Source organism: Sphaeramia orbicularis, chromosome 8 (genome assembly GCF_902148855.1).
Source record: "Sphaeramia orbicularis chromosome 8, fSphaOr1.1, whole genome shotgun sequence".
NCBI lineage: Eukaryota > Metazoa > Chordata > Actinopteri > Kurtiformes > Apogonidae > Sphaeramia > Sphaeramia orbicularis.
Genome location: NC_043964.1, coordinates 2,884,103 through 2,896,829, shown reverse-complemented (window position 1 = coordinate 2,896,829; position 12,727 = coordinate 2,884,103). Strand labels below are relative to the sequence as shown.

At 37.6% G+C, this 12,727-nt stretch overlaps 1 protein-coding gene across 1 annotated transcript in view; it reads left to right on the top strand.

The window, feature by feature from the left end:
- Positions 1-12,727, top strand: part of LOC115424435 (liprin-alpha-3-like) — a 75,985-nt gene that overhangs the window by 48,995 nt on the left and 14,263 nt on the right. Inside the window, 6 exon segments of the mRNA XM_030141706.1 lie at positions 1,276-1,409; positions 1,495-1,649; positions 1,813-1,912; positions 3,165-3,246; positions 3,832-4,032; positions 12,255-12,320. Of these exon segments, the coding sequence (XP_029997566.1) occupies positions 1,276-1,409; positions 1,495-1,649; positions 1,813-1,912; positions 3,165-3,246; positions 3,832-4,032; positions 12,255-12,320 (738 nt within the window).

Here is a 12,727-nt window from a genome sequence, read left to right as displayed (position 1 = left end):
CAATTAGATGGAGTGTGTTTTTTTTGTTTTTTTTGTTCCATTGCCCAGTTTCTTTATAAGTTTTAGAAGCAAAGACATGAGGATGGTAAGAAAATGAACTCTAAGATAAGCTGCAAACAGTGAAAATGTCTTCTTGAGTTAGGTTTTAACCAGTCATCCATAAAACAGTGATGTAAAAGGGAAGTAAAATCAACATAATATGAACCATGAAAGCATGTGAGATGTTTAAATGTATTATTTTTATTCTGTTTTGTTGTTTTTAATTGTATGGCTTTTTATGTTTTTTTTTAATCAATTCTTGTATTTTATTCTTTTATTTGTGTTTTACTCATTTTTCTGTGCAGCACTGTTTTCTTTTTTTGTACAGTTCTATGTCTTTTAATCTATTCTGTATTTTTTTTTTTTTTATTTTGGTTTCAATTATTCTTCTGTACAGCACTTCGGTCCACTGCGGTTGTTTTAAAGTGCTTTACAAATAAAGTTGGATTGGATAATAAATATGCTGATGACATGACCATCACCTTAATGTGCTATTATATTAAATTTATACAACCCAGATACTACCCCATGTAGGGGTGGAAGAAAATATCAGCTCTGCAATATATCGTGATATTTCATTTCACAATACTGTATCAATATTTTTAGGTATTTATTCAAATGCAGATATTGTGGAGGTTCATTTTTTTATTTTTGTTTCCATTTTATTTATTATTATTTAACACTCTTTTATTAAATAATGTTCTTTCCTTTGTTGGGATTGAACTCAAATCCTGTTCTGATGTTAGTTGTGAACTAATAGAATCTGAACATTTGAACAGGATCTGAAACTGGAATGTCTGTAAAACAGAATTTCACTTTGAACACAGTTTGAACATTTGGTGATAGAACATTAGATTCTGTTGGGATCAAATAAAAATGTGTTGAGTATTTGTGCATATTTCTGGTGTAGTTTAATTCTTCAAAGGTTATAGTCATTTAAAAAAAAAAAGAAACAAACAAAAAATGGCCTTTTTAACAGTATCATGATATATCGTATTGTGATCCAAGTATTGTGATTTGTATCGTATTGCCAGGTTCTTGCCGATACACAGCCCAAATCCCAAGACAGAAACTATTAAAATGGACTGAATTTGTCTGAGTGACACCTAAACAGAGCTGATATAAAAATAGAATTTTAATGCGATCCAGGTCTGTGATTTCTGCTTTTCTGGAGTTAAAATCCAAGTGACATGTTGCGAGAAATATTTATTTAAACGATTTTATTGCGTGTTGCAGAATAATAAGGACGACGATCGGTCCCTGGCACTTCTTGACTCGACGCCTCCTCCCACTCCTCGTGCGCTGCGGCTGGACAGGATGACTCTCACACATCCAGGGGCGATGCTCGACGACCCCCGGGAGTTCCGCAGGTAAAGCAGCCGCACATGAAACATAACGATGTGAAGAAAAGCTTGTGATGTGCATAAGGCTGAGTGATTCCCTCGTCCCCTCCAGTCTTTCAGCAGATGGCAGCAGCTCCAACAGCAGCCAAGATTCACTGCACAAGGCCAGTAAGAAGAAAAGCATCAAGTCTTCCATTGGCCGCCTTTTTGGGAAGAAGGAGAAAGGAAGGATGGGCCAGCCTGGACGGGACGGATCCGCATCCCTCGGTGAGCAGATTGGGAATAATTGAGCGACATAATGCTGACTGTATATCCACACAGTCAGTATTTTCATTTAAATGTGTCTGAGCTGCCAAGGATGAGAAGTTCAAGATACAACCTCATCAATATGTCATATATGTGACCTTTAACCTCCCCGTGTCTCTCTCAGCTTCTACACCCTCTGAAGATCTGGCCTCTGGAGACCCCATGGGGATGAACAAGACCGGGACTCTGGGTCCTGCAGATAAAGACCGCCGCAGCAAGAAGAAGTGAGTCCAGGAATGATTTCAGACTTACTCCTGTTTGGATTTTGGATCCGATTACTTTGGTATCATTCACATGACTGTTTATTAACCCCTTTAAACACCAAAGTCGCACCATTACAAGTAACATAAATAAAACAGACCATAGCTATAGAAGGAGCTGCCAAATCTTGTTACCAGTGTGCCCCTTCAGTCCTAACACCATTTCAGGGCATGTTTCTATTCAAAGTGAAGAAGAAAAGTGAGTTTAAAGGTGTGGTCCTGAGCTGGTTTTGTAAGTAAGGAAGGTTTATTTACACTAGCCGAACCGTGTTAAAAACTAGTGTAATAGACTAGTGTAATAAGCAACGTGCAACAAACACACAGCACTTTAGCCCTTTTTTTTTTTCCCTTGCACTTTAGGCGTCTTTATATGTTCTGTGTTGTGGTTCTCAAATACAGTCCATGTCCGTTTGATGTGACAGACTAACTGTCGTTGTTGTAATGTGTCCATGTGATGATGTTTTTTATCTTGTCTTGTGAAGTAATGATATGTGGCACTGTGCCCAAGATGAATTTCCCTCAGGGGACAATAAAGTTTATTTTACTTTACTTTTACTTTACTTTACTACCTCTGCCAAGGAGGTTCTGTTTTTGTCAGCGTTGGTTTGTTTGTCTGTCTGTTTGTCTGTCTGTGTGCAAGATAAGTCAAAAAGTTATGGACAGATTTGGATGAAAATTTCAGGAAATGTTGATACTGGCACAAAGAACAAATGATTAAATTTTGGTGGTGATCAGCGGTGGGGGGTGGGCGGGCCCATGGGGGGGCCCACTGATCGGCCTTGGCGGAGGTCTGCGCTCTCCAGATGCTTCTAGTTTAGTTTTAGTTTGGATAGATAAGGACAGATGTGGCTACTCTGCTGCTTGGATGAAAAGCTACTGAATTAAATCAAATTTATTTATATAGCACCAAATCATAACAAAAATCCTAACATGACACTTTACATATAGAGCTGGTCCAAACCAGACTCTAAGCCAGTTTACAGAAACCCAACAGAATCCTCCAGGAGCAAACACTAGTGACTGGTGACAGTGGAAGGAAAAATGTCCTTTTAACAGCAGAAACCTCAAAACCTTAAGTATGAAGTAGGGATGTAAAAACCGGGGGGGGGTTTTGACCCCTGCCACCCCCCCGCCAACAAATCGCACCGATGTAACATGTTACCATTTGATCATATGACACTAATTAAACCCCTGTAACTCTTCCTCCTCTTACCAGGCATGAGCTACTGGAAGAAGCATGTCGCCAAGGACTTCCCTTTGCATCTTGGGATGGACCTACTGTTGTGTCTTGGTTGGAGGTACTGTCAGGTTTCGAAACGTTTTAGACAGTAAAACATACCCAGATAGCAAAGAGATACTGGGAGGGATCTGGAACAGAATCGCACCCCGACTCGGCCCGAAACCGTTTGGCAGATCCGTCCCGGCGTCCAAACGCACATCGGGCCAAAACAGGTACTGCTCCGCGAAACAGATCTTCTACAGAAACGGTCCAGCTCTGGCCCAGCTCTGTTCAATCACATCTAGAATATACACAAGTATCATGTTGGCCCAGATTTGTATTACGACTCTGGTCCAGATTCATATTACGATTCTGGTCCAGATCAGCGTTACAACTTTGAAAACCAGTCTTGGTTGTGAGATGGGAGACTGTTTTGGGCCGAATCCGTAAGCCAGCACAACTCTGGAACTGCTAGAGAGAGCTGAAAGACAGATCAGATGCAGATTTGGTCCAAAGTCAGAAAACGGATGTAAGCTATAAACGGATGTAAAGGCTTTAATGCGGGTCCGGCCCAAAGGTAACTGCTATCTGGGTAGGATGTAACTGAGCCATAAAACATGAGGTTTCACTCCTCTTATTCCTTGTGTGCTCTGCTTCCTCTCAGCTGTGGGTGGGAATGCCGGCGTGGTACGTGGCAGCTTGTCGGGCCAACGTGAAGAGTGGTGCGATTATGGCCAACCTGTCTGACACGGAGATCCAGAGGGAGATCGGCATCAGTAACCCGCTGCATCGCCTCAAACTGCGGCTGGCCATTCAGGAGATGGTGTCCCTCACCAGCCCCTCTGCCCCCGCCAGCACCCGCTCTGTGAGACCCCCCACATCAGCCACACACACATTTAAGATTCACAAAAGGAGGCGTTAGAACTGCAAATATGAGCATACAGTTAAAATGTCCTTTTAGCTTTAAAGGGGTCATATTTTTCTAAACCCAGTGTGAAGTGTATTGACCTAGATCAAGGGTGTCAAACATGCGGCCCAGGGGCCAAATCTGGCCCGCCAAAGGTTCCATTCCGGCCCGCGGGATCGAAGTGCATAAATGAACCTGAACAGTCCAGGTTGTCCAAATCCTTTTGGTTCAGGTTCCACATACAGACCAGTGTGATCTACAGTCAAAAGAACAACACAATAAACCATAAATAATGACGACAAATTTTCTTTGTGAAAAATTAGTGAAAGTGAAAAAAATAACATTACACTGTGAAAATATTTACGTTTACAAAACTATTCTTTCACAATAAATTGCAAATAAATACGTCAATTAAAACACAGATGAACAACCTGAAATGTGCAGTTTGAACAATATTCTGCCTGTTCCTAAATGTTTGGTGCATTTATGGATCCACTGGGATTTGGAGTTGTGTTCATAATAATAATAACAGATGGAATATTGTAGAAATTGTTCAAATTTTAGTTCCAAACTCCAAAATTTTAACAATTTTCTGCCTGTTCCCAAATGTTTATGGAACACTGTGTGTAAATGTACATGTAGAAATAATAAGTCGAGGCAGAATATTGTTAAAATTGCACTAATTTTTCAAATGAAATTTCTGTTTTTTCAGATTATTCATATCTTTTTTGTAAAATGTAAATATTTTCATAATTTAATTGGGGGGTTTTTTGTACTAAAACAAAAAGAAAAACTTGGATTTGTCATTATTTATAGGTTATCAAGTCATTATTTTACTGGTCTGGCCCGTTTGAGATCCAATTGGACTAAATATGGAACTGAACCAAAATGAGTTTGACAGGCCTGACCTAGATAGAGCATATGTTGAAAAATAATCATCATAACTTAAACCGTTTTTTTCCACTAACTATTTAAAGCCCCTTCTTATATAATGTTAAAGGGCTCATATTTGTCTAAACCCACTTTTCTTCGTCTTTGGTTCATTTATTTGTGTATTTGGACCCTAATAGTTCAAAAACTTTGACTTTGGACCCTCCAGGTGTTGCAGCAAAGCTATGTTTATATTCATTTCGGCAACAATCAAGTGGATTTCTATAACCCGTTTTAATTCCTTCTTAATTTGTTACGTTTTATAACTAGTTACATCATGACATTTGCACATATAAGGTCAAGACTTCCAACGAATATTTCTCCAAGTACGCCATAATTGTTTATCAGCAGCAACGGTTGTAGTAAAAACTGAAAATATGTCCAAATTTCGAGCCGATTACCTAAAATGTTCAGTTGTTGGTTGTATTAACAAACACAAGTGGCTGAACGGGACAGAAAACACGGGCAACAACCTGGAGGGGGCGGGGCCTGAAGTGGCACATGTGCATTTAACCCTTTCATGCATGAATTATGAGAACCTTAATCAAGATTTTTTTTTTTTTTTCCTGTTTTTATTCCTCTGTAGGCATGAAAAAACAACAATGTGATTGAGTTTGTTCTATGAACCTATTTTTCATAGTTACAAAGTCATATGTTTAATTTTAGAAGCAAACAAACATGTATTTACTGATATACTGTATGAAAACTATGAGATGAAAACATTTTTAATGCTGCTAATTGGATGTTTTCTCACATTTTAACAATACCTGCATGGAGGTACTATGCAAAAAAAAAAAAAAAAAAAAAAAACATTTTGAAAAAAACAAAACTGTTAATTACAGTTTTATAACAATTAAGAATTTCATTTTTTTTTTTTTTACAGGCAAACATGTTACTGTAGATCAGGTTTATCTGGAACAGAAAATTTACAGTAATGGCATGAATTATGGGATGATGCATAAGTGTCCACTGTGTTGGCTGATAGGGAACTAAAACAACGAAATCCATAAATATATAAGAGAACACGTAAGGATTAAACCAGGGGTGTCAAACTCATTTTAGTTTAGGGGCCACATTCAGCCCAAATTGATCTCAGGTGGGCCGGACCACTAAAATAATAGCATAATAACCTGTAAATAATGACGACTCCAAATTTTTCTCTTTGTTTTAGTGCAATCAAAATTAAATTATAAAAATATGTACATTTGCAAACTATCCAAACAAAAATGATGTGAACTACCTGAAAAAAAACTGAAATTTCTTGAGAAAAATAAGTGCAATTTTAACTATATTACATCTCAAATTACCATTTATACATGCATATTACAGATTGGATCTATAAAGGCACAAAATATTTAATAACAGGAAGAATAATTAATAATTAAAATTTCACCTTCGCATTTTACTGTTAAAGGATAGGTTGTAAATGTTAATGTTTTCATCATTTACTGTAAGTTTTTACACTAAAACAAAGAGAAAAATTTGGAGATCTCCTTACTTATTTATAGATGTAATATAATATTATGTTTTTCACATTAAACTAAGAAAATTTGGAGTCATTACACTGGGTTACAAAAAAATTTTTTTTGCAAGTTGTCTAGGTTTTTTCAACTGAATTAGGACCATTTTGCACCGCTAAATCCAAAAATGACATCTGTTTTTCTCAATCAGGTCAGGTTTTTTTGCTAACTTGATTTTGAAAAATTTGATCTTCTCACAAAATATAATAATTAATACCAAAATAAGATTGGTAAGCACACTTTATGAAACTTGTGACTTGATTCCTGTTAGGTACAATGGTGTATTCAGCGCAGATGTAGCAGAATACGTCAGGCTTATTTTTGCAAGATCTTCTAGTCGAAGCCATTTCATTCACCTGTAATATTAAAAAAAACATTAATCATAAATTGGTAAAAGTAAAATCTTCAGAACTCGTTTATTGCAAGAAATATGAAAGAATTTTGTATCATATGATGTGAAAATGCCCATAAATGTAAGCACAAATGTTAAAAAGCCAATATGTAGCATAGTTCAGAAAGTTGACCTGATTGAGCAAAATGAATGTGATTTTTGGATTCAGCACCAAAATGATCCTAAATCAGCTCAAAAAACTTCAACAATAAATTTGTTGTTGACCAGGGTTATTTATCGGTTATTATGCTATTATTTTATTTGAGATCACATTGGTCCGTATGTGGAACCTGAACAAAAACAACTATGACATCCTTGATTGTTAATATCTTAAGTGTAATTTTTGCTGATTCATCCCACGGGCCGGATCGGACCCTTTGGCGGGCCACATTTGGCCCCCGGGCCGCATGTTTGACACCCCTGGGTTAAAGGGTCGGCACTCAAAACGACCTTTCTCGTGTCAGAAATAGGGTTGAAGATGGACCTGTGGAGTTGAATTAATGACAAATTCAGACCCAAGCAGAACATTTACAGTTTATGTAGACCCCAGGGAAGTGTTTTAAAATGCATAATTCTATTTAAAAACACTAAATATCACTCCTTTAAAGTGAAGATATAAAAACACTTCATTCCTTGTCAGTTTAGAGACTTTTAGACCATTTGTTTTGCTGAGGACACACAAACACTGCTTTTCTATTACCAGTATTAAGTACTTGACCAGATGTTAGTGATTTAAAGATTAGTTGAAACATTAATGACCTCCATCGGGGATTTTTAAGGAAACAAGTAACAGGACACAAAAATAAATGTAATTAAGGATATGTGATATCATACCAGGATAAAACACAGATGGTATTGAATCAGTATTAAGATGGAAACAATGACAGAATGTGAAAAACTAAGGGTTTAATTTGACAGATTTCACACGGATGCAGGAAATGGGGAAAAAACTGCATCGGATAAATGGCAAAATAAATGTATAGTATGTGCACATTATCCAAAGGAAAATGGTAATAAAGTGTATGGATGCTGATAAAACTCAGGCCTCTTTGCCAGCACATGTAACTTCCCAAATTCCCAAAATCTCATTTTTTTGCCTTCTCACAAAGCAAAGATAAACCAGATGTTGTAAAATGCAGTTAAACTATTGCACGCACATGCGGCTCATTTCTGCGTCTGCTTTTCTTTTCTCCCATACCAAGAAAGATAAAGTGACGAATGACCAAAAGCCATCTTTTTACGACTGTCGATTTTGAGTCTTGAAAAATGAACTAAGGCTAAGTTTTACTCTGCCTGTGCTCTCCCTATTCTTTTTATTAGTGTCCTATTTATTTTACAACAGTGATCTTATCCATGAGGCTGTTGTTAAAGGAACAGTCACACAACTTGCACATTTGTCAGTTTGCAGCATTCATTCAATGCTTAATATTTAAAACTGAATACACCAAGAGTATATATTTAACCCTTTCATGCATGAATTATGAGAACTTTAGTCAAGATTTTTTCTTGGATGTTTTTATTCCTCCTTAGGCATGAAAAAACAATCCGATCAAGTTTTTTTTTTTTTTTTTTTTCATGGATTTACAAAAATTTCCACTCAGGTATACCATGCATTTTATTTGTGAAGCAAAGAAACATGTATTTAAAACCAAATATTAGAAAGTGATACAAAAACGATGAAATAAAAACATTTTTAATGCAGCTAATCTGATGTTTTCTCACATTTTAACATATTCTAATGCTAGTTATTACTCACTTCATGGACATTATATGAAAAAAAAACAAAACACCCCTGCTAATTACAGTCTAACAATTAACAATGTATTTACACTCAAACATGTTACTGTAGATCAGGTTTATAAAGAGCAAGCAGCAAAGTTACAGTAGTGGTATGAATTGCAGTGTATGGGATGGCGCCAGTGTCTCTCCAGGTGTTTGTACAGGGTGACACAAAAAAATGGGAACTTTTTAACAATCCAATAAAACCAAGAGTGATGGAAGAAAAATATTTTATTCATAGTAATTGAAACCTTAAAACATGCCATTTAAGAAACAATGATGGAATTTTCATTTTTTAAAAATTCCTTCCTGTAGATGGCGTCCTCCTGTATGAATGCATTCTTGAAATCTGCTGTTGAGATTCCTCATTGACCGCTGCAACATCTCAGCTGGGATACTGGGAATTTCATCCTGAATTCTCTGTTTTAACTCATCCAGAGTTCTTGGTCGAGTCGTGTACACTTTACTCTTGAGATAGCCCCACAAGAAAAAATCACAAACGGACAAATCTGGCGATCTAGGGGGCCAGGGAACGTTACCGAATCTTGAGATCACACGGTTACTGAACAATTCTGGCACAGCCGCCAATGGTTACTAAAATGGGGGTGTGTTTACTTGCTCAAGGTCACTGTCTCACAGTGCTGCCCCTTGCTCATGTCTGCCAATACGCACTTCAAAAATTTTTTGGGTCACCTATACTATTACTGAAAGGTGACCTGTGTATACTGTGTATGTGAACTAATGCTAGGTAATGTGTGGGTAATGCCTTAATTTCGTAAATGTTTCTAATTTTATGAATGAACTTTACATCTTACCCAGGGACAACAGTTGAAAAATAGCTTTTTTGCTAATACTGGCACATTTAAAGAAATGTTAATCAATGTGTGCTGTCCCTACCAAATAAACATATAAATAAAATAGTAAATAAATAAGCACCCACTGTGTTGGCTGATTATGCAACTAAAACAACAATACCTGTGAATATCCAAGAAGAACAGCTGTAGAATAACTGTCCACTGGAGAGACCACTATGCATGAAAGGGTTAATATGTTTAATTAAATTGTGAAATATAGATCACACTGGGTTACAAAAAAATGGTTTTTGCAAGTTGTCTAGGTTTTTTCAACTGAATTAGGACCATTTTGCACCGCTAAATCCAAAAATGACATCTGTTTTTCCTCAATGAGGTCAGGTTTTTTTGCTCATTTGATTTTGAAAAATTTGATCTTCTCACAATCTGCGCCCAAACTTTATCTTGGTCACCAAGTTTAATACCAAAATAAGATTGGTAAGCACACTTTATGAAACTTGTGACTTGATTCCTGTTAAGTACAATGGTGTATTCACCGCAGATGGAGCAGAATACGTCAGGCTTATTTTTGCAAGATCTTCTAGTCGAAGCCATTTCATTCATTCATTCATTTTCTGAACCCACTTTATCCTCACTAGGGTCACGGGGGTCGCTTGGAGCCTATCCCAGCTACATAGGGGCGAAGGCGGGGTACACCCTGGACAAGTCGCCAGTTCATCACAGGCTGAACATATAGCGACAAACAATCACTCTCACATTCACACCTATGGGCAATTTAGATTAACCAATTAACCTATTAGTGCATGTTTTTGGATTGTGGGAGGAAGCCGGAGTACCCAGAGAGAACCCACGCAGACACGGGGAGAACATGCAAACTCCACACAGAAAGGTCCCACCCCCCATCGACTGGTGTTGGAATCAAACCCAGGACCTTCTTGCTGTGAGGCACGAGTGCTAACCACTGCACCACCGTGTCGCCCGCCATTTCATTAATATTACAGGCCATTTCATTCACCTGTAATATTAAAAAAAACATTAATCATAAATTGGCAAAAGTCAAATCTTCAGAACTCATTTATTGCAAGAAATATGAAAGAATTTGGTATCATATGATGTGAAAATGTCCATAAATGTAAGCAAAAATGTTAAAAAGCCAATATGTAGCATAGTGCAGAAAGTTGACCTGATTCAGCAAAATTTATGTGATTTTTGGATTCAGCACACCAAAATTATCCTAAATCAGCTCAAAAAACCGAAACAATAAATTTGTTGTTGACCAGTGTTATATTAAATATTCCCCATGTTGCTTAGATCCAGAGAATTCTGTCATTTTATTCAGTGTAATATTCTCTTTCATCTATTTGCCTGTCAGTGAATTCATAGCATAATTAGTGTTACTTGTACTCAGTTGTGTAGTGGTCCCTGGAAAAGTGGGTATACTCTCAATGTGTCACTCACTTGAAAGTCATTTATTCTGCCTTTCTCGTTTGCATTTCCAATAATCACGCATTTTTCAACGAGACGTGCAGTGACCTGTCAATCAACTGGGGTGGCACTGGCACCTGAAGTGTCCAGTCAGGTTCCAGAGATCGCCAGCGCTAAATTAGCAATATTTTCTTCAGCATGACCCGCCCTACTGTGCCTCTGATTGGCTCATCAGTCCTCATGCCTAAAGTTAAACCATCGAATCAGTGACGGCACCGAGTACTAGCCAATCAGAGGCAGAGTAGGGCGGGTCATGACTTCACCATTCTAGGGGCAAAAATGAGCAATTTGGCTCAAATACGACTGAATGGTGCGCATCAGGGGGATTTAGAAGCGGGTCTACGCAATGCTGACGGAAAAATATGTAGGTGTACTCCGTATACCCATATACCCTGAACTACACCACTGCTTGTGGGTGATTCAAGGAATGATTAAAAATATAGTGAGTAAAACTTTCACACATAAAAGTGTCAATAAACATGATTTCTACCCGCATCAAATCTGATTTTGAACAACAATGATGGTCAAAAGTGTGTCACTAGGACAAAAGGACTCTCCTAGTGATTAGTGCAGTCCTGTCTTAGTGGCTGATGGCAAATACCATTCAAGAGTTCTTTCAATTAAGAGAGCGTCACTGTAATTTAAGAGGTCTTTATATTTTTGAATGTATGAAAGTGAAGACAAATGTGAAGTCCACGTGGGTTTGGGTTGTGGGTGTGAAACTATGGAATGGACTTGATGATGAATTTAAGTTGTTCACTTCTCTGACAATGTTTAAAACATGCCTTCAGTATAAGATCATTCAGGAAAATTAAATGGAGATGGTAGATGTGTTTTGGTTGTTTTTGATTCTTTTGTTATAATACGAATCCTTGATGATGTACACATTTAATTTAATGTAAGCGGTGTGTCAGGTGAGAAAGATAGGCAAAAAATAAGCTTTTGCTTCTGGCCTACTCTTTTTTTATTTTTTTTTTTTATTGTGGTTGTTGTACTGTGTGCGGTGATTACTGTACAAACTAAAAATAAATCATATATTCAAATATTAGGCTTAAAATAATTCTAATTGGAATTACTGGCTTTGAGGGGAAATCATAGCTAAAAAAAAACAAAAACAAAAAAAAAAAGATCCCTCTTATATTTTTACCCTCCTTGTTGTTTCTTTATTACTTTGAAAGTCACAGTTGGTTAATTTGCAGGCGATGCAATATGTGGTGTTTATTTTCTCATGGCTTCACTTTTCTCTTGTTCACACGATCACAGTCGACCAGTAACGTGTGGATGACCCACGCAGAGATGGAGTCCCTGAACGCAGCCACCAAGCCTCCGGTTAGTGCCTCCGCCGTCGTGTCCTGTCTCTGTCCCTCTTTTATGTCTTTCATGATTATTTTATCCAGTTTTGAATTATGTTCAGCGTCTCGTCTGGTCTGAATCATGTTGACACGTCTCTCTCCTCCCCCTCTTTTTTTACTCTCTCTTTTTCTCTCTAATTTTGATTTACCTCTCCGTCTCTCTCTCTCTGTGTGTCTTTAAATGTCTCTCTGTCGTTGTGGGCCCAGGCCATAGTGTTGAGCATCTTCTTCTCTCCCTCTGGTTTCAGTGTGAACTGCTTCCGACTAATTACCCGTTCACTAACACACTGTTCCTCCCTTTGTCCTTTTCCTGTTGCTGCTGCTGCTGCTGCTTCTCTCCTTCCTCTGCTTCTCCTCCATCATCTATCCATCCATCCATCTATC